This window comes from Muscardinus avellanarius (genome assembly GCF_963383645.1).
Source record: "Muscardinus avellanarius genome assembly, chromosome: 2".
Classification (NCBI taxonomy): domain Eukaryota; kingdom Metazoa; phylum Chordata; class Mammalia; order Rodentia; family Gliridae; genus Muscardinus; species Muscardinus avellanarius.
In genome coordinates, this window is record NC_137787.1 from 97,973,911 (window position 1) to 97,996,489 (window position 22,579).

General features: G+C 36.7%; 1 protein-coding gene across 1 annotated transcript in view; it reads right to left on the minus strand.

Moving 5' to 3' along the window:
• Positions 1-22,579, minus strand: part of THSD7B (thrombospondin type 1 domain containing 7B) — a gene marked incomplete at both ends in the record, with an annotated part of 783,939 nt that overhangs the window by 567,312 nt on the left and 194,048 nt on the right. Inside the window, one exon of the mRNA XM_080689965.1 lies at positions 6,169-6,417. Coding sequence (XP_080546091.1) covers positions 6,169-6,417 — 249 coding nt within the window. The remainder of the gene's footprint in view (positions 1-6,168; positions 6,418-22,579) is intronic.

Here is a 22,579-nt window from a genome sequence, read left to right on the forward strand (position 1 = left end):
AAATCTAAAATTGAGTTCATGGCTTCAAAAAGGTATTAGAGAGAAACAGGGTGGTCTGAGGAATTGTTTATAAGCTAAACAAAGTGGGGTGCAAGGGGCCCAGATGCAGCCCTCAGCATGAGTCTGCAAAGACAGGCATTTTGTGAAGGATTTGTAGCCTGCAGATAATAAGGATGTAGGCAAACATATCAGAAACAGGAGGTGGGGAGGATTAAAAGAGTCCATCTTTTTAGTGTCAGACCAGAGTCTTGAAATGATATTTAACAAGTTAGGGTCTATATGCAGTAATAGCACACAGTCTAAGTAATGTCATCAGCCATTCAACTTCTGCCTAGAGATCTTAAGACTTTTCCTGTGCATCAGTCACTGTCATCTTTTAATAGTACTGTCTGCTGTTCAATTTCTGATTTTAAATGATCATTTAAGAGCTAGAACAGCCATTTTCACATGAAAACTGTTCCCTCCCCGAGGGGTAGTGGAAGCTGCTGGTAGGTCATCTGGGATGTCACTTCCAAGAAAGATGTCTGCAGATGACATTTTGTCAATATCCTCATGTTAGTTACAGAATGGATCTCTCTACTTAAACACAAGGGATCTGGAGCCATCGCTGCTCCAGAATCAGGCTCTATCTCAGACCTTTGACATGAAGCATTTAAAATATTACAGACCCGTGTCCTTTCTCTTTCTTTATCCCTGTCTAGTAAACAAAGCTGTCTCACACTTTCAAGTGCTAGAATTCATTTCACCCTCCCTTTAGTAGAGATGTAGGATTTCATGCTTTAGATGTTAATCAGGAGACAGGAAAGAACCAAGTGACAGGACACCTTACCCAGTGCTAATATCTCAGTGTTTTGGAAAGAAACAATACTATGAATAAGAGATCACCATAACAAGAGAGAAGGTGACAGGTGACAAGCAGATTTATCCTCTGCCTTTCATCTCCATTCCCCATCCCCTAATATACAATGTGGGTGCTTAGTGTTATGTTATAGGTGAGGAGAAGAGTATAACATCACAAGTCAACTGTGTGATGCTGGAGGAAGGGGTTGTTGGAGTCTGTGTGAGACTTGGTGGAAAAATCACACCTATGAAACAAACATGAGGCTATCACTGCTAATTCCCACGTAGTTCTAAAACTTCCTGGGTCAGCATAACATAGTCTGGTTTATATCTGGTCCTTATAAATTAAGTAAGTTGTCCAAGGCAATTTCCAACATGTTCTGGGTCCAGGCAGTGACTCTCCACCAGGCTCTTGTTGGGTATAATTCCATTCATGGGATCATGCCTTAGGGAATGATATTCAGTGTTGAGAGATGAAATGCTGGTCAGGGGGACCTAGCTGATGAGAATAGAAACCTAATCTAGGCAACTTAAGAATGTCAATATGCAGGAACTAAATTACTTCTCTAATATACCTTTTTCTCGGATTTTTTCCTTTATCCCCAAATAGATAATTTATTTTCTTTCTTTAAACATATGAGTCTAATCTTGTTTGTTCAACTGAAGCTTCTCTAATGACCCTGGGCAATTCTATAACTTCAGTTGACTTACATCACAGCATTCTAGAAGCCTCTACTTATATACGTTGATAAAGTGTTTCATTTTTCCACATATACCAAATGTTTAGTTTATTCACCTTCATTAAAATTTATTTACATTCCAGCCGGGCGTGGTGGCGCACGCTTGTAATCCCCGCGCTTGGGAGGCAGAGACAGGAGGATTGCGAAGGTTTGAAGCCAGCCGTGCTGGCTTACGAGACCCTGTTTCCAAAAATAAAAAATAGGTCTGGGAATGTGGCCCGAAGGTAGAAGGGCTTCCAGGATAAAAGAAATATTTACATTCCATGGTGGTAGGAAAACTTATCTATTGTGTTCTCAACACATCATAGTGCTTGGTAGAGAACAAAAGCTTAGTATATTTACCTTCTGGGAAAGGATTGGGTGAATCAAACTGATGCATATTAATTCTGGGAAAGGAGGGTGGGCATTTTTGCCTCCTGATAGATTTTTTTCCCATTTTCCTTATTATAATAAAGTTTTGTCACTTAGAAACAAAGTGAGTGCATGGCTTTTAAAATGCCTTGTGGGGTATCTTTCCTACAGTAGAGGCCACAGCTCATATTTCAGGCAAATAAGAATGTCAGCTGACATTAATTCTGCTGCTAGTATTTATTCTTCTCTTAAATAAGGAAATCATTAGTGAACACGTCATTCTCCATAGGAAACACCAGTTGGTATTTCAGCGAATTCTCTAAAACTCCTATTTCCTAAAGATTAAGCATTTGTAAAGGTTTTTGTTTTGTTTTGTTTCACTTTAATAAATGCCAAACTCAGCAACATCTTCAAACAACAGAACTAGAAGGCCAGTTTCATAATCAATAAAATTTGTTAGCCTTTCCTTTCAGACATTAAGGATCAATCGAATGAAGACCAATATAAAAACTCATCTTGGGTACATACTAAATTATAAAAATGCTAGTTTTTTGGGGAAAAGCATGTTGAATATAATTGAGTGTAGAGTTGTACATATACCTTATCTTGGTGCCTATCTCTACTTAGCCCATCATGAGAGTTGATGTGATGTAATGGGAAAAAGAAAAAAAACTTCAGGGCTGAAAGGACCTGAGCTGATTCTAAATAATACCAATTTATAGCCCTTTTTCCCTCAAAATTGTCCCATATGGATTATAAAGTCTTATTTACTCAAAACAGTCTTTCTTATTTATTTTATTACTCTGTTATAATTATTGAACCATCATAGGTACTCAATGAAAGAAAAGCAGAGTTGCACTAACATTATATACATACGTGAGAATAGCAATGCCAATTTCAATACCTGGTATGGGGAAGAGAGGATGGGAAGGAGACGGGGGAAAGCCCACCAAGTGCTATGTGCACTATGATTTACATCTTCTGATGTGAGACTATAATGCACCAATAAAAGTATATCTAAAAAGAGAAGAACCTAGTGTAACAAACGTAAATGCAGCTGAACCTTCTCTGAATCCTCAGGAAGGTCTAACCCTGACTTCAAGAGAATTGCAATGGCCACTAACAAAGAAAATGGAGGTAGGTCTACAAATCAACAAACTGTTGAATATAGCAGGGAAAGGACACCGGCCATTCCAGGAAAAGAATAAAGCAAAGAGGCATGGACTCAAGATCCTGTTTGACCCAGATTCATTCCTTCTACCTATCATTAAGAGCCCTTATGAATTATATGCCCATAGTAGACAAACAGTATTTCCAAATTAACCAGAAGAAATAAATGTGTATCCATGGAATGATTACAGTATGCAGCTCAAGGAAAGGAAGGAATTGCTGTCTAGAGGAAATAAGATGCCTGCAAATAGCTACAATAACTATCACCCTTTATGCAGTACCCTGTGTGCTTGGCCCTGGGCCTGGAAGTTTACACATTTGCTCTCCAGACAGTATCATTAGACATATTCTTCTGAAAAAGGATACATTTCAGAGAAGCTGTATAGCTTGTTTAAGGCCACATAGCCAGTAATGTGATGTCATCACCTCCAGTGATGGAGACACAGATTTAATCCAGATATGTACAATCTCCAAAGGGTCAGAGACTCTAGAGGCAATGCCATGACATACTCAGGCCTGTTTTGCTCCAAAATTAGTTATTTGAAAATAGACATGTAAGCCAGACATGGTGGTGCATGCCTATAATCCTAGTACTTGGGAGGCTGAGACTGGAGGATCCCAGATATGTGGCTAGCCTCAACAATTTAGTGAAGCTCTTCACAACTGTTGTAAGACCCTGTTTCCAAATAAAAAGTAAAATGTGGCTACAGGTATAGATAGCATAGAGGTAGAATGTTCCTGTGTTACATCCCCAGCACCACTACCACCACAACCACAACAACAAAAAACAAACAAACAAACAAACAAAAAAGACCAAAGAAAATGGGTCATAGGAGGAAATCTAGACCAAGAAGGAGATTCTACAGATGGTCAAATAAGGCAACCTAACTTAGAGGATGGGAAAGTGGAAGACAGAAACTCTCTAATGCACATAATGTACTTAAACAAACATATCAATGTCAATCACTAAGCCAAATATGAGAAGTAGGGAGGGGGAGGGAATGGGGCGGGAATTGGATAAGGGCTATTTGGGTGATGTGTGCATGTATGTCTTCACCATCTTGTATCCCATTAAGATGAAAGACTACAATGCACCAATAAAAATATTAAAAATTAAAATAGACATGTATGGGATACAATAAGAAGGATTCTATGAGACTATGAGTTAGTGTGCAAGGGACCATGAACTGCATCCACCTACTTTGAATTTCAAATAAGAAATGATAAGAAAGAATCTAGAGTCATATATATGTGTATATATATAATATATATGTGTGTGTGTGTGTAACATATATGTAACAATATGTACAGTAACATATATATATAACATATATGTTACTGTATATATCGAGTCATATATACATATATATCTCAATATATATTACATATACTATACATATACTCTGAATTTAAAATAAGGAATAATAATCTAAGAAGTCATATATGACTATATATTATGATATATATATAAATATATATATAATATATAATATAGCAACATGTAATTATATGTTATATATATATCATCAGCATACAATCGGGAAATGAAGGATATAGTGACTAAGAGTCTCACAATAGAAACTTGCCTTTCTAACCCCTGCCTAAAAACACACATTGTTAAAGGTTTCAGGGATAGCCAGGTTCAGTCCATCAAGAGTACCTATTGGCATAGGAGGGACTCTAGAAAAAAAAAGGAAAAACCTTAGATGACTAAAGTAGGCGACCTAAATGAGGGGGACAGGAGGACGGAAAGAGGAGGGAGGCACCCTAATGCACATTCACAAACATATCAAAGTCAGTCCCTAAGCTGAACTGGAGAAGGAGGGAGGGGGAGGAGACGGAGGGACCTGGGGAAAGGCTAAATGTGTGATGTTTGTGTGTGCATGTATGCCTCTATCATTCTGTACCTCATGATGATATATGATTACAATGCACCAATAAATTAAAAAATAAAAGAATAAATGTTGGGTTTGTAACCCACCTGCCATTCCCACATCATCAAATGATTAATCATGCAAAAAAAAAATGTTTGTCTTCTTTTATTTTTTTTTTCTGGGGCAATGATTCTCAGTCTTCAAGCTGCAAAATCTAGATAGTCTCAATCTTCAAGAGATACAGATTTAACAGTTGCATTCAGGGCAACTGCTCATCAAGGGCCAACACAAGTCCAACCCTAACAGACTTCTGAACCAGTAGCCTCAAATGACTTCCCTTGATATCAGAGCGAGTCTACTGTGCACCAACAACCTAAAATGAAATGTTTCCAAGCAAACTATAACTCACATCCAAATGTTAAGGTATAGCTATGAATAGAGAATTCCATTTCCCGTTGGCTCCCTAGGGATTCTGGAATTGAAGCAATGCCAGGAAGTGGCACTATAATTGGAAATCGGAAGTATGCTGGAACTAAAGTGCTGCTGCTCATTAGCTCTGCAACCTCAGGAATTACTGAATCTTTCTGACCCTGAGTGGCCTCACAAAATGAGGATGGTGTGCACAGCTCTGGAGATTTTTATAAGAACTAGGTGCGCAATGTGAGGGAATGACTCACAAGTACTAAGCATGTGTATGTGCCAAGGAATCAGTGAAGAACTGCTGTTAGATTAATAAAGGAAGGCACGGGAAACCACAAAAATGGGACTTGAACTCAGGGAGTCAGCGTCAGAACTCATGCTCATACTGGGAGCAGTGGTACACACCTGTAAGTTCTAGGAATTGGGAGGCTGACACTCACAGACCACATATTTGAGGCCAACCTCAGCAACTTAGTACATCTCTCAGCAACCTAATGGGATTCTGTCTCAAAAAAAAAAAAAAAAAAGTCTAGGTGTAGGGGGAGCGAACTATCTTAGAGGTAGAATATCCCTGGGTTCAATCTCAATTACCAAAACAATTAAAAAAAGTCCTCAGACCCACTCACTACCCTCTATTGCCAAGTGTTGATCTCCTATATTGAGTAAAGACTCAATAAATGAGTCATGGTTACTGATATAATTGTTAATATTCCAATCATTACTTCAAATGATGTTACATACTAAAAACATTGATGCCAGTACATGCAAAATACCTAGGACATGGCTGCAGAAGTCCTCGTTCGGCGATGCAGGCCTCTTTCTCAAGAAGCTCCGGGCACTCTTTTCCACCGCCAAGAGCAACTTGCTTCACATTCCGGCTTCTGCTCCGGAAGCCAGGTGACAGACTTCCGGAACGGCAGGTCTTGGAGCAGTGGCTCCAGGAGCTCCACTGGGAGGTCTCACAGTCTTTGGGCATGATGCAGGGCTGGACAGTCAATGGGAAGGCATCTTGTACACAGAGGCTGAAGAACAAGAGCAGAGAACAGGAGGACATAGGTGAAATGGATGCAATCGGCATCATCAAGTTCTATGAGAAGAAAACAGTTTAGATCTAGTGTAAGCTTTAAATAGGAAGACATTAAAAATGTAAGATGCAGACCAGGCGTGGTGGAGCACGCTTGTAATCCCCGTGCTTGGGAGGCGGAGACAGGAGGATCGCGCAGGTTCAAAGCCAGCTAGGCTGGCTTAAGAGACCCTGTTTCCAAATAAAAATAATAAAATCGGCCTGGGAGTATAAGTTAGATGCATCATGGTAGAATATTGGGGGATATTACATTTTGAGAATACATACCCTATTCCACCTATAATAACAAGACTATTAACTTTAGCAAAATCCATATGGAAGGCGGGCCTGCCTTGCCCCTTGTCAGAAATAATAGAAGTCGTCTAGGGTGTTTCACTGATGATGTAGCCTACTATAACCTTTTATTTACTAGTTTCAAACTGTGATGCACTTCATACAGCATCTCCTATAACAATCTTGAATTTACATTTTTTCTCTCCACACTGCAGATACGAACACTTAGGCTCATTGAGGCTATATATGTCCTTTGTCAAAAAATGGCAAATGAAAGTTTTAGAGTAGTTTACCCATTCTTTTAAACACTGAGCTATTTTAAAAATGTGATATTATGATTCCTTACACTGTTTGGTTCTGAGCATAAATTTCCTCATCTGCAAAATTTGAGTGAAATCAAGTAGACTAAGAGTTCAGTTGGGAAATAGATAAATAAAAGGAAGAGCTACTGTGATACTGTGATGAAGTCAATGCAAAAGCATTTATGAAGAGGAGGAAATACACTGATGAGGCATTGATAAACCAGGAAGGAAAGCAGGGGGTGCACACAGGAAAGACAGGGAGCTGCAATTGTAAAATATGAATGGTAGCCGGGCGTGGTGGTGCACATTTGTAATCCTAGTACTTGGGAGGCTGAGACAGGAGGACCGCAGGTTGACAGCCAGCCTCAGCTCCTCAGGCCCTGTTTAAAAAATAAAGAATAAAAAATAGGGCTGGGGCTCAGAGGTAGACTGCCCCTGGATACAATCCCCAGTTCTACAAAAAAATAAAAAATAAAATAAAACATGAATGGGCCAGGAGAATCGTTCACATCTGCAATCTCAGGATTTGGGCAGCTGAGACAAGAGGAATGAATGCAAGTTTGAGCCAGCCTCAGCAACTCATTGAGACCTTGTTTCAAACTAAGAAAAGCAAAATGGGCTAAGAATGTAGTGCTGTGGTAGAATACCCATGAGTTCAATCCTTAGTACTATAGAAAAAACAAAAAAGATAAATGAAAGCTTCCTAGGCACAGAGTGAACACTATTCTAAGTAAAGGAAATAGCATATTCAAAGCCTTGAAGCAACACTTTATGGGAATGGGAGCCAGTCATATGCTGGAGCTGGCTGCACTGCTCCCAAGAGCCACCTGCTAAATTTTTAGGAATTGTGCAAGCTACTTGACTTCACATAAGTAACTTACAATTGGCCAAGGTGGCAGTATTTACACTACAGAAATTGTCAACTCCTATAAATCAAGTCCTCTCTGCTTAACCCCTGAGAATGGGGTAAACCTTTACAAGCACCACTGGGAAAAAAGTAAAAGCCACTTTGTTTTGCTGAAACATAAAGCACAAACAAAAATGAGATAAAGAAATGAGTTATGTGAATTCTTCAAAGGCAGATCTGGAAGCAAGGAGTGGTGGTGTGCACCTGTGATCCCAGTACTGGGGAATTTTGAGATAAGAAGATGTCAGGTTTGAGGATAGCGTACAATGACATAGGGGGTTCTGACTCAAAATAATAAAAAAGGAAGTAGCTCAGAGGTAGAATGCCTTGGGTTGCTGAGTTCAATCTCTAACACCAAGTTAAAAAAAAAATTAAACAAGTAGGTTTGGAAAGCTTCAGGTTACATGCATAGTAATCAGATTTAACTGAGCATTTATTGATAAGTGAAGGAAAATCAGGTAAATCATATAGAAAGATACTATTTTGGACATTAGTTGGCATTCTTTTCTTTTTGTCACTGTTTCACATATTCGGTCAAAGTGATCCATATTTTATCCATTACTTTAAGAGGAAAAGAAGAATTTCCATAGAAATGTACACTAAATAAAGAATCAGTGTCCTCAAACTGACTTCCAAAATTGAACCTGTGAATTCTGGTGGAGTCACAGATTTAGGGGATGATTCCTCTGCACCTAGTCAATAAGATGGAAAAGTTTCAAACTGTGCACATGGTTCTATTTTGGGAAAACATGTATATAGAAGAGCAACTGCTTAGAAGCAGTAGATAGGGGGAGTAAAACTAGCTCACATTTGTTCATATTGATGAATAAGTTATGGTAAGATATATATATCCCTCACTGAGAGTTAAAATGGCATTTATAAAGAAAAAGGAAAGAGATGTAAGACAATTTTTAAAGTATACTTAGATGGTATTAGTTTAGTCCTTCAAAATGAAAGAGCAGTATATATATATTTTTTTTTTCATTGATCCAATATGATGTATGGGGGGCTGGGAATGAAATGCACTTAGGAAGCACCTCTCCAGAAAATCTCTAACTAATACAGGATATGTGGTCACTGTTCACTGATGGAGTTTGGGGTGAGAGGCCACTGCATTCTTTGTGTGGCATAACAGGAAGTGGTAATTCAATAAGACTTTTCATAGAGCAATAGGGATTAAGTCCTAACACCATATGCAAGCTAATTTTTTTGGAGATAGGGCCTTTAAAGTGTTAATTAGTTTAAACTGAGGCATTAGGTGGTACCTAATCTAATATGACTGGTGTCCTTATAAGAAGAGACCTGGAGGCAGGCACAGAGAGGGAAGACCAAAGGAAAGCACAAGAAAAAGACAGACTCTAGTAAAGGAGATAGGCCTCAGAAGAAAGGAACTCTGCCAAGGCATGATCTCATCCTTCAAGATTCCAGGAGCCAGGCATGGTGGTGCACACTTGTAATCCTAGCATTTGGGAGGCTGAGACAGGAGGATCGCAGTTCAGGGAAAACCTCAGCTACTACTTAGTGAAGCCCTTTGATACTCAGCAAGACCCTGTTTCAAAATAAATACTAAAAAACAGGGCTGAGGGTGTAGCTCGGAGGTGGAATGCCCCTGCGTTCCATTCCCAGCATTGAAAAAAAAGATTCTAGAATATAAGCAAACATATTTCTGTTGCTTAGCCAGTGCATGGCATTTGTGTAGCAGTCTGAGCAGGCTAAATAAAAAATGGAATAAAGTTTCTCAATGTGTGTATGTTTTGAGAAATCAGTGTCCATTTGGAAGATGGAGTTTCTTCTTCCCTTTATGAAGAAATCCCAACACTACTCAGTTCCCTGCCTCCAGTGCAAGTGGCTTTGATTCTTCCTACTCAGTAGCTTCCACTCTCTGCTGCTCCTTCCCACACTGGCTCACCCCACTGGGCCAGTAGACCCAGCAGCGGGCCTCCGACAGCTAAAGAAAGTGCGTGTTTTTGTAAAGGGCTCCTAATTTGAGGGAGGTTGTTTTGTTTTGGCACTGGGTACTGAACTCAGGGGCTTTCTACCTCTTTGTTACACCTCCACCTCTATTTTATTTTATTTTATTTTATTTTATTTTATTTTATTTTTTTGGTGGTACTGGGGTTCCTGGAAACCCTTCTACCTCCGGGCTACACTCCCAGAACTATTTTTATATTTTTATTTGGAAACAGGGTCTCTTAACCCAGCGCAGCTGGCTTTTAACCTACGTGATCCTCCTGTCTCTACCTCCAAAGGGCAGGGATTACAAGCCTATGCCACCACGCCTGGCTATTTTATTTTATTTTGAAACAGGGTCTCACTAAGTTGCTGAGGATGACCTCGAGCCTGTGATCCTCTTATGTCAGCTTTGAATTACAAGTGCATACCAGTTTGTCAGGATTGCAGAATATTTCTTTTGTTCTTGTCAAGAAAAGGCATACGCACCACTGACTGCTTACTATTGATGTTATTTTTCACTAGTTCATCCCCTTAGAAATAATAATAAGAATTGTAATAATTATAAAAATATAACATTGAACCTCAGTCTAATTTTATTAGTAAGATTCCATTTCATTGTCATAGAGGAGGGACTACCAGGTGGTAAATCAGAAATATCTGGATCCTAAATTTTGTATCACAGTAGGTGAGTATGACTTTACTCTATTGGCTGCTTAGCATCATTAACTGCAGAAGAAAAATGATTAATAAAACGTGATGAACTTGGCCCCAGAGCTGTGTAACCTTTAGTGTAAGTGGAACCTCTTTATAAACTACAGCCCACAATGAAGATTACTGTCCATACGCAGAAATGGGAATCGATCTTTCGTAGAAGGTGGTGTGCCTTTTTAATGAAACAGACATATACTGTTGATGTGTCTTTTAAACAGAAGATGCTGTGATAATTATAACTCCTTGACATTTACAGAGCATGCTGTCATCTGTAAATTACTTCACAAGTATACATCTGTAAAGGAAATCTTTCAAACTTAAAAATTACTCTAGTTTCTTACTTTTGGAAATATAAGGAAATCTCTCTATTTACAAATAAGAGCAGAAATCTTTACAAAATAAAAATCAGTAGAAAAGTACCCCCTCTCATTCATTATGACTTCACTTACTAGTACTTTACAATAATATTAAATATTTAAAACAATAAGAAAATTAGAGTACTAAAACAAATATTCCTATACCTGCTAAGAAAGACTGATATTTGGCTCTGAGTAACTTAATAAAAAACTTACAAATTCTGGTGAAATCCACAGGGTCTTTTGCAATCCTATATACATTTCTCTCTCCTCAGATACAACCACTGTTCTCAAATTGATTTTTATTACTTCATATATATTTCTGGTTTAAATATGTGTATATTCGTAATTAGTATATAGCTTTGTCAAAGGTTTTTTTTAATATTTTATTTTAATTCTACAACTGCTCTGGAAATATTTCTTTTGCCTAATATTGTGATTTCTAGATCCATGCTAATGGGTGCAGATAGAGTCCATTCAGTTTTATATTCTAATATATGAGCACATGACTATTCATTATCCAGTTAGAGGGCTCTTAGGTTGTGTTCAATGTTTTGCTTATCCACAGGATTGCACATCTCTATCTATGTTACACATAGAGATATTTCCCCCTAGTTTTATTGCTTTAGATTGGGTCATAAATATTTGTATTTCCAAATGTATTAGACACGGTCAAAATTATTGTTTCCTACCAGCTCCCAATTCTTGGTATTATTGGATTATTTCTAAAATGTTAAGAAAGTGCATTTGCTTTCCAGATTATCACTGGGCTCAGGTTCTTCTCATCTCTTCAGTGACTAGTCCTGTTGCCTTTTCTGTGACGTGACGAATACTACTTGCCTATTATGGCAATCTGAACAATGCCCCCTCCCTTCTCAAGATGTCACAACTTTCCTCTAGGAATCTGTGAATGTACAACCTTGCATGGCCAAGTGGACTTTACAGAAATGACCAAGTTAAGAATCTTAGGAGGGGTTAATGAATCCAGAGCATCCAGGTGATCACAAAGTAATCACAGGGTCTTCATGGGAGAAGGGAGAGGGTCAGATGAGGCGATGTTATAATGTTATGATTGAAGTTGATGTTGGAGCAATGCAAATCTGTAAGCCAAAGAGCATAGCATCTAGATACAGGGGATGCCAAGGGAATGTTTTCTCTCCTAGAGCCTCCAGAAAGAAAATGACTGCTTTCCCCATTTTAAGATGGTTTTTGTTAGTTACAATTCTAATCTATCATTTCTCTCACTGACCTTAAGAAGTATACTCACACACATAAAAAGATACACATATGAATATTGATAATAAATAGATATACAGACATAGACTCATAGATTCAGAACATTAACCAATTGGTGTCTTTACATTGCACAAATGTATTTTATATAATTTTATTTTTGATATCTTCTTGTGGCACACAGATTTTAAATTTCTTGTTCAATCTTTCCTCTTATAATTTGTGCATTTTATGCCACACTTAGGATTTTTCCCCTGTCTCAGTGCCATAAAGTTTTCTGATAATTTTTCTTCCAGAAAATTTTATACTTTCCTTCTTCATTATTTAGATCATCAATTTGATATTCATTTTCATGTGTGATGTTTTATATATCCTTAATTTTTAAACCACTATGAGTAAGATATTTAGCCTACATAATTTCTTACAACTTTGCCCTATTTTCTGAGGTTGTTTCCTTTCCCAATAACTTTGCCAAAATTAGCTTCCAGCTTTTTATTGATTTTAAACATATTTTGCAATCAGATTGCTAATGCTCACTTCATTATTTCTTAATTACTCTTTTAAATACCACTGTTTTTATATCATGACTACTCTATTACATCTTATATCTTTAACAACGTTGAAATACATTTTTATAACTTTATTCCTTGCTCCTATATTATCTCATTTTATTCTGAATTTTTTGTTTCTGTTTATTTTATCTTATTGTTTCATATTGGATTTAGCTCAAATTTCTAATGAAACTCTGTTATTAGAAATTAGAGTAGGGCACCACATACACAAACTGGAGGCTCTTTGGCAATTGGTAGGGTTTAACAAAAGGCAGACATTATCACTTATGGCTAATTATGCAAGGACCAGACCATTTGGCCAGAGCCCCCTAAATGTTAGACTCCATCAGTATATATTCTTTACTTGCTTTTTTTTTTTTTTTTCTTCAGGATAGTATCTCCATCTCATTCTTCATCTTTGTAGATCTGGATTTAAACTCCATGGTAGCTGACTGGACAAAGGAAACATTCTCACAAACTGTATATGGATTTTCACTGAGCCTCTAGGATCACAGTATGATGTTTCAGACTTACACTATCTTCTGCAGGTTAGGAAGTACAACCATTAGGACCACTGAAAACATTTGTCCTCTGTTACTATTATTATAGTATCTATAATAACGCTCAATAATTCCAAGAATCTTGTAACAGTCAGAATAGAATGGGTTATAGTATATAAACAAATAAACCATAAAATTTTGATATTTTACCAAATATTCTAAATATCTTCCTTTGAGTTTCTTTAATGTGGGGAGCCATTAAGGTTTTCCCCTTATCTTTACTAAAAACATACTTCTGACTGACCTTGCCCAGAGTCCACAAGGTTTGGGGCCTTGAAAGCTTCAAGGTTACTAATGCTAATGATGATATTGTTCTGTCTGAGCTAAGACTAGGTTTGTGTTGCATCAGGGTATTGTTTGACCTGCCAGGCCATTGGAATTTTCCCTCCAGGGTAACCTAAAGCAAAAAACTATAAATACCACTAGAGAAGCCCCAGGATCGGCCAGTAGAGATATCAACCCGGGAGTTGACTGGCGATCCTTCCATGCTTAAGAATAAATCATATTTGGAATTTAATTAAGAGTTATATTATTTCATCCTCACTCCTCTCTTTGGAACCCGTACTTTTGCCGGCTGGCTCCGGCACTTTAATAAGTTCTAATATTTTCCTTTCATAAAATTTGTTGCAGGTTACTTAGAGGTCACTGCTCCAACTCAAGGCTTACAGATCCAGATTGTGTCAACCACAGAGTTGTACCATCTAGAATATGTGGCTTCTAGGCTCACCTTTTTTTTTTTTTTATTTTACTGAAAGTAAATATTATACATTTAATCTTTACTTGGTGCCCTCTCCCCCCTTTATTTCCCTTCCCCCCTCCTGATACTTAATACCCAGGCTAACCTTGTTATATTTGTACTTTTACACCTATTTGGAAATAGCCGCTCATCAGTCAAGTTCAGCCACCTTCCTCTCTTAGTTTTCCATTCAAACTTTGCTGAGATTTCCCTTCCATTATCTGGAGTCCCTCTGGTATCCCCAATGCTCACTCGTTTGAGCATATTAGAGGAAACATGTCCCTTCTCTTTCTGTGTTTGGCTGATCTCACTTAAGATAATGCTTTCCAGCCCTTTCCATCTTCTTACAAATGACGTGATTTTGTTCTTCTTTATAGCTGAATAGAATTCCATTGTGTGTATTTCCCATAACTTTGCAAACCATTCATTTGTTGATGTGTGCCTAGGAACAAGAATCACGCAGGAGGCATGACAATCCCAGACTTCAAACTATACTATAGATCAATAGTAGTAAAAACAGCATGGTACTGGCACAATAACAGGTACACTGACCAGTGGAACAGAATAGAAGATACAGAAACAAATCCACACACCTACAGTCAATTAATCTTTTGACAAAGGGGCCAAAGTCATACGCTGGAAAAAAGACAGCCTTTTCAACAAATGGTGCTGGGAGAACTGGCTATCCATTTGTAGAAAGATGGAACTAAACCCCTATATCTCACCATGCATAGGCCCACCTTTAAAAGAGGAAAGGAAGAGCATGAAAACAGTACAGAGTGACCCATGACTGTAGCCTAGAAGTGGCTTATGTTATTTCTGTCCATGTGTCATCATCTAGATCTCAGCCTAATATAAGGAAGACAGTAAAATATCTTCCCTTGACCCATGGAGGAGACAAAAATGGAATAAACAAGTAGATGTGTGTTTAATGCGCTTAGGTTATGTAAATTCAGTTGCTTTTTACAAACTTTCCAACTGAAGAACTTTCCATTTTCTGTACTCTGAGTGCAATACCACTCAGCTACCTGCTTTTCAACTTCCCAGATTTGTTGATCTTTCTTCTGAGCTGACAGATACTTCCCCATTACATTTGTACTTGAGAATTTATGACTCGTTTATTCCTTATTGTCATTTAAATGGGGTCCTAGAATAAAACAGAAATAAATCTTCATATTTAATTTTCCATGTTTGACCAGAAACTTGAAAAGTTATGTGACTCAGAGCTTTGCTCAAACCACTTAATGATCTGATCAATAGATTAATGTATTCCTGGAGAGCTAAATCTACCCTACACATGAGAAGGAGTACAGAATAGAGTAATAAAAAATGCAGGAGTAAAGTTTTTCCATATCTTATAAATTTTCTAAAGTACAGAATAGTTTATAGAATTTAATATTTCTAAAGTTCAATGCTTGGTTAAAAAGTAATTTTTTTTACAGAGTTGAAACTACAAGTACAAAATAACTTTAGAAATTCTTAATAAAGCAGTGAGCCATTCACAAGTGTGGTTATTCCAATTATGTAGCAAAAACATTGCTATCTCTATGGCAGCAGCTTATCCAAATTATAGAATAATAATAATAAGGGAACAGTCACTCCTAGAGCTAACAGATTCTGACTCGAAATGTTTGCAAGATCACATCATGAAACTAAAACCAAGGAATAAAATGTGAGCGGAAAAATGAGGAGAAATGAGCTACAACTGAGACAGGCTCAAAGGAGAATAGATTTGAGAGATCAGAATGTATGCCATTACTTTTAATGATTCTGACTCCAAACTAGTAGCATTTTTCTGCCACCAGTCAAACTAATAGGAATGTGTGAAAAAATGATGATAGAAACTTGAATAAAGAAAACGAGTATCTAACAAGGCGTCAGTGAATTTCTGACTGTTTTAGAAACCAGACCCCCAAATAAGCCTTGCCACTGATCGCAACATAAGATTCAGCAAACATATTTTAATGAGTATAGTTTTATAAATAAAGTCTGGAAGACAATTTTGAAAATGTTAGCATATCAAGCATTTAACTAAGAAAAAACATTGAAGATTACTGACATTTTTATTCTCCTTTTGGTACATATATTGGCCATCACAATTAAGTATAGAGTGATAGGAAATATATTCATGCAGCACTTGGTGTGCTTTCCTCTAGACCTCATCCCCTCCTTCACCTTCCCTGTACACATCACTGAGATTGGTACTGATAATTTCATATACATCCATAGCATTACTTAAACTGTTAGCTTCTTTATCTCTCTATCCCTTTGCCACCCTCCCCTAAACCCTTTCCAACACTTTACTAGAGTTTCTGCTCCTTTATCTTTTGTTTCTTTTGTTTCTCAATTTCTATCTGGCTTCTGCATATGAGAGAAAATGTAAAACTACTTCTTTTCTGAGATGGCTAATCTCACTTAGCATATTATTCTCAAGTTCCATCCATTTTCTGGCAAATGACATCATTTTGTTTTCCATTATGGCTGAGTAAAATTCCATTGTGTGTATATATACCACAGTTCTGTGACCCATTCATTTGCTGATGGACCCTTAGGCTGGAACTATACTTTGGCTACTGTGAATTGTGCTGCTATAAACATGGATGTGCATGTATTGTTATAATATTCTGGCTTCAGTTCCTTTAGAAAGATGGAAGAGTACTGAATGAGTCTTCTTTTATCATCTCCTTTTTTAGCCCAATTAACCAAAGGCAATTTAGGTCTTGTTTGACAAAAATTATGTTTACCTATGGTTAGTATTTAAAGCATGGGACAGGACACAATTTGGAATATAGAGCCTCTTTTCTTTACTCAATAGAATAAAACTGTACCATTAAAAAACACTCTTAATTTCTCACCCTGATTTATATGGTTTTAAACTTCTCAATACATAATAAAACTAAAATAGCAATAGGAAATTGTGTTTTAAATATGCTCTTCAGTTGCTTTTATGGAACAGAAAAACTGTTCTATAGATATAGATATAAGCATTCAGATAAACTGAGATATTAAATTCTTGAGAAGGAGTATCCTTGAGTGTGATGTTATATAAAAATGGAATGTGTTTAGTATTATGATCATTTCCTGTCACCAGAAAACATTATTCAACAGAGATTTAAAATGCAGTGCAAGTCTCAGACTATAACAGATTTTATCTTCTCCAAATTTGGTAGACAGAGTACTAAGAATGAAATGTTGGTTCACATTTGTGGGTATGTGTGAAACCCGTTAGAGATGGAAGCAATATCAGCAATCATTTGAAGAACTTGGCCACTATTTTCATTTTATAGAGAAGAATACTGAGGCCTCCCAAAAAGAGAAATGATTTTCTAAAAAGTAAACAGCAAAATTTTAGCATGACAAAGGATAAAGTTAAATTACTCTGCCTTTGAAGCCAAAACTATGGTGAAATGTGAGAACTCTGCTTTTTATAGACTCAATTTTAAAAGATCCTAAAGTTGTGTTGAAAAGAAAAAGCCTGTCTTGACTTTCAGGTCTGGAGAACAATGGCAGTTTCCTGACTCTGGAACTCCTTTATGGACAATACACTGACCACAAAAAGGAGCAAACAGAACCATACATCACCCTTATACCCTCCATTACTGAAGACAGAACACACACCTGCACACACACAACTTAAAATTATATGTAAGTAGAAAGAATGCTAACAGATTACCCATGATAGATTACTATCCAGTAGGTATGGAAAGTAGAGGTGACTTCTAAGATATTCTATTCAAGAGCTATAGAGGAAAAACATACTTAGATGAAACAGAGGAAAAAATCCTTTTTTTTTTTTTTTGAAAGTTCATCAGTGACTTCAAAATACCAAACACAAGTCAGAATTTTACAATTCATAGCACAATACAGAGAATGGTTTGGAAAATAGAAAAGCTAGAAGAGGTGGTCTTGCAGAAGTACTCCTATGAGAGGTAATCACTTATGGACAGGACTGGTAGTCTTCAGAAATGAGACAGTGAAAGTAAATGAGGACATCAAGAGGCGATTAAGAACTGTGCAGAGCCAGATGTGGTGGTGCAAACCTGTAATTCCAGTGCCTAGGAGGCTGAGACAGGAAAATAACAGGTTCAAGGACAGCCTTGGAAACTTAGAAAGACTCTCTGCAAATTATCAAACTCCTGTTTCAGAATAAATAAATGAAATAGAGTTTGAGGGTATAGCTCACGAATGCCCCAACACCACAAAAAATAAGTGAGGAAAGGAGGAAGGAGTGAAGGGAGGAGAGAAGGAAAAGAAGGAGAAACAATTCTGCAGAAACAAAGGTGTAATAAAACACAGAATTTTTCCCCACCAACACTACCAGCAACAACTTATATAAATGAAACACTTCACAAAAGGCAAAAATGAAAAAAGCTTGCTTTTGAATCATGAGCCCTATTTAAAAATGGACAAGAATTTAACCAAGATAACACTAAATCTCTACATCATTCAAACTCTCCCAAATACATTCTATGAAGCCAACATCACATTAATACCAAAACCAAACAAAGACAGTTCAATAAAGGAAAACTACAGGCGTATATCTTTGTTGAACTTGGAAACAAAACTGCTAAACAAAATACTAGCAACACGCATTCAAAACCACATCAAGAAAAGCATACATCATTACCAGGTAGGGTTCATCCCAGGGATGCAAGGGTGGTTAAATACGCAAAAATCAATCCATGTAATTCATTATATAAACAAAAGCAAAGACAAAAATCACGATCTTTTCAATAGAAGCTGAAAAAGCTTTTGATAAAATCCAACATCCATTTATGATAAAAGTGCTGCAGCATATTAGAATAGAAGCAACATACCTCAATATCATAAAGGCAATCTACAATAAGCCCGCAGCCAACATCATTAAATGGGAACAACTTCGAGAATTCCCACTAAAAACAGGAACAAGACAAGGATGTCTATTATCACCACTTCTCTTCAATATAGTACTTGAGACCCTAGCCAGAGCAATAAGGCAAGAAAAGGAAATCAAAAGAGTACAAATAGGAAAAGAAGAACTAAAAATTTCAATATTAGCCAAGCGTGGTGGCACATGCTTACTTAAATAAACATATCGATGTCAGCCACTAAGCCAAGCATGGGAAGGAGGAATGGGAAGGTTATGGGGTGGTGATTGGGTAGGGGCTAACTGGAAAATATGTGCATGTATGTCTACACAAATTTTTACCCCATTATGATGTATGAATACAATGCACCAATAAAAAATTTAAAAATAAATGTAAATAAATAAATAAACTTCTAAGAAGAAAAAAACAAGCTGAGCGTGGTGACGCATGCTTGTAATCCTGGCTCTTGGGAGGCAGAGACAGGAGGATCATGCAGGTTCGAAGCCAGCCACACGCACTGGCTTAGGAGACCCTGTTTCCAAATAAAAATGTAAAAATAGGTCTGGGAGTGTAGCCCAGAGGTAGAAGGGCTTCCAGGAACCCCAGTACCACCAAAAAAAAAAAAAAAGGGCTTCCAGGAACCCCAGTACCACCAATAAATAAATAAATAAATAAATAAATAAATAAATAAATAAAAGAAAACAGCAATAACAAACCAGGTTGTGGTGGTGTATTCCTGTAATATCAGTACTTGGGAGGCTGAGAAAAAGGATAGCAGATTCAAGGACAGCCTCAGCAAGTAGTGAGACTCTCATCAACCTAATGAGACCTTGTTTCAGAATAAAAATAAAATAGGGTCAGAGGTATACCTCAGAGATAGAATGCCCCTAGTTTTAATCCCTAGTACCAAAACAACAACAAACAACAAACAAACAAACAAAAAAAAAAACACTGCAATAACAAATCAAGAAGTTAGTCAGGCTGGTGGCACATACCTGTGTCCCAGTACTTGGGAGGCTGTGACAGGAGGATCACAGGTTAGAGAACAACCTCGTTAACTTAGCAAGACCTTGTTTTAAAATAAATTAAGGCTGAGAATGTAGACAAAAGACAATTCCCCTGGGTTCAATCCATAGTAACTCATATACACACAAATTAGAAAATGTAAGCCTTCTTACCAATAAAATGTCTCCTTCAGATAATATACATAAAGAAAAACAATAAAAATTTGTATATTACAACATTAAAGAAAATACCTACAAATATTTGAGGATATGAGAGCTACTTGAAATGATAAATAAGATATCAGAATGGACAAAAGAAGAAAGAAATCAAATGAATTAATCTAAGAAAGAAAAGAAAAAAATAATTTCAAAACTATAAATTGAAAAATATATAAGAAAGAATATACCCAAATTTTCTATAGAGAATTTAAAAAAATATTTACAAACCCAAAACTAAAAAAAAGAGATAAGATAAAGAAGTAAAGTAATTCAGAGAAAATACATGAAATGCGAAATAGTTAGGGTAGTCTAAAATACATGTATATTATGTCCCTGATAAAAAATTTTAAAACACTCTACAAACCAATATTTAAAAGTATATTTCCAACTTTAAAAACTCAAAGAAGCCTTAAATATAAAACTAAAAGGATATGCCACACACTATAGAAATTTGACCCAGAAAAATTAACTGTGAGCTATACTAGTAAAACTGTTCATCACTAATAAAGGGGAAGAAAACAAGGTTTTAGAAAAATATGTAAAAACTTAAAAATTAAAAGATTAGTACCGCATGTGGTGGCACACACCTGTAATCACAGTACTTGGGAGGCTGAGACAAGAGGATCATAGGATTGTGGACAGTCTCAGCAACTCAGTGAAACTCTCAGAAACCTAGCAAGACCCTATTTCAAAACAAAACAACAATAAAAAATATTGGCAGTGGGCTTCTTAAAAATAACACATACCTGTCAAGGATCTAGTGGAAAAGCATTTTCAAGAAAAGTAAAGAGAACGTATGACACAAAAATATTATATACATTTTTTTACGTAGATACCCAGAAGTAGTATTGCTGGATCATATGGTAGATTCATTCCCATTCTCCTGAGGATCCTCTATACTATTTTCCAAAGTGGTTGCACTAATTTGCAATCACACCAATAATGTATTAGAGTTACCACTTCTCCACCTCCTCGCCAGCATTTGTTTTTGTTTGTGTTTTGAATAATTGTCATTCTAGTTGACTTAGGTAAAAATCTCAGGATAGTTTTGATTTTTATCTCTCTGATTTCTAATGATGTTGAGCATTTTTTCATGCATTTATTGGCCATTTTAATTTCTTCCTTCATGAAGTGTCTATTTAGTTCACTTGCTCATATTTTGCTTGGGTTATTTGTTTTCTTAATGCTGAGTTTCTGAGTTCTCTGTATATTCTAGATATTTGTCCTCTATCAGAGGAGTAGTTGGCAAAAATCTTCCATTCTGTTGGCCCTTGGTTGAAGTTCTTGATTAGTTTGCTTTGCTGTACAGAACTTCTTCAGTTAAATCAACCATGTGTTGACTTGCCTTTTGGTTTCTTGAGACTTTGGAGTCTTGTTGAGAAAGTTTTGTGCCTATGTGTTGCAGTGTTGGACCTATGCCCTCTTCAAGGAGCCTCAAGGTCTCTGGTCTAATTTCTAAGTCTTTGATCCATCTTGCATTGATTCTTGTGCAGGGTAAGAAAGTGGGATTTATTTCCATTTTTCTGCATATGGTTAACCAGTTTTGCCAACAATATTTGTTGAACAGGCAAAAGGAAACCAAACCACCAACCTAATGCATACGTATCTATGTTCATAGCTGCACAATTCACAATTGCCAAACTATGGAACCAGCCAAGATGTCCATCAACAGATGAATATATTACAAAACTGTGGGATATATACACAATGGAATTTTACTCAGTCATAAAGAAAAACACAATTATGTCATTTACAGGGAAATGGATGGAACTGGAGGACATTATGCTAAATGAGATTAGTCAGTCACAAAAATAAGAAGTCCGATGTTCTCCCTAATATGTGGAAGCTAGGGAGAAAATGGGTCATAGGAGGAACTCTAGATGAAGAATGAGATACTATAGTTGAGCAAATAAGATAACCTAACTGAGGGGATGGGATGGAGGAAGAGGGAAAATCTCTAATGCACATGATGTACTTTATCAAAAATATCACTATCAATCGCTAAGCCAAACATGAGAAAGAGGGTGGGGGAGGGAGTGGGGTGGGAATTGGATAAGTGCTAATTGGGTGATGTGTGCATTTATGCCTCCACCATCTTGTATCCCTTTAAGATGTATGACCACAAAAAAAAAACAATAAAAAATTATAAAAGGAAACCAAATTAATATAAATACATTTTCATCCAGGAATCAAAAACTAAAAATAAGCTAATTTGTACTCCTTTAAAAATATTATATCCAGCTAAACTATTCTTCAAGTTTGAATCTCACATACTCAGGAAATATTGTATATTGTGGATATTCTTAGGAATCTACTAGAAGCTGAGCCTTGTTCACCCAAGGATAACTTGGCAATCTACAGAAAAATGTCTGAACTTAATAATTCTAAATATATATATAATTGTAGAACAAAGAAAACAATGATGCAGGGTTTTGAAGAAAAAAGAAT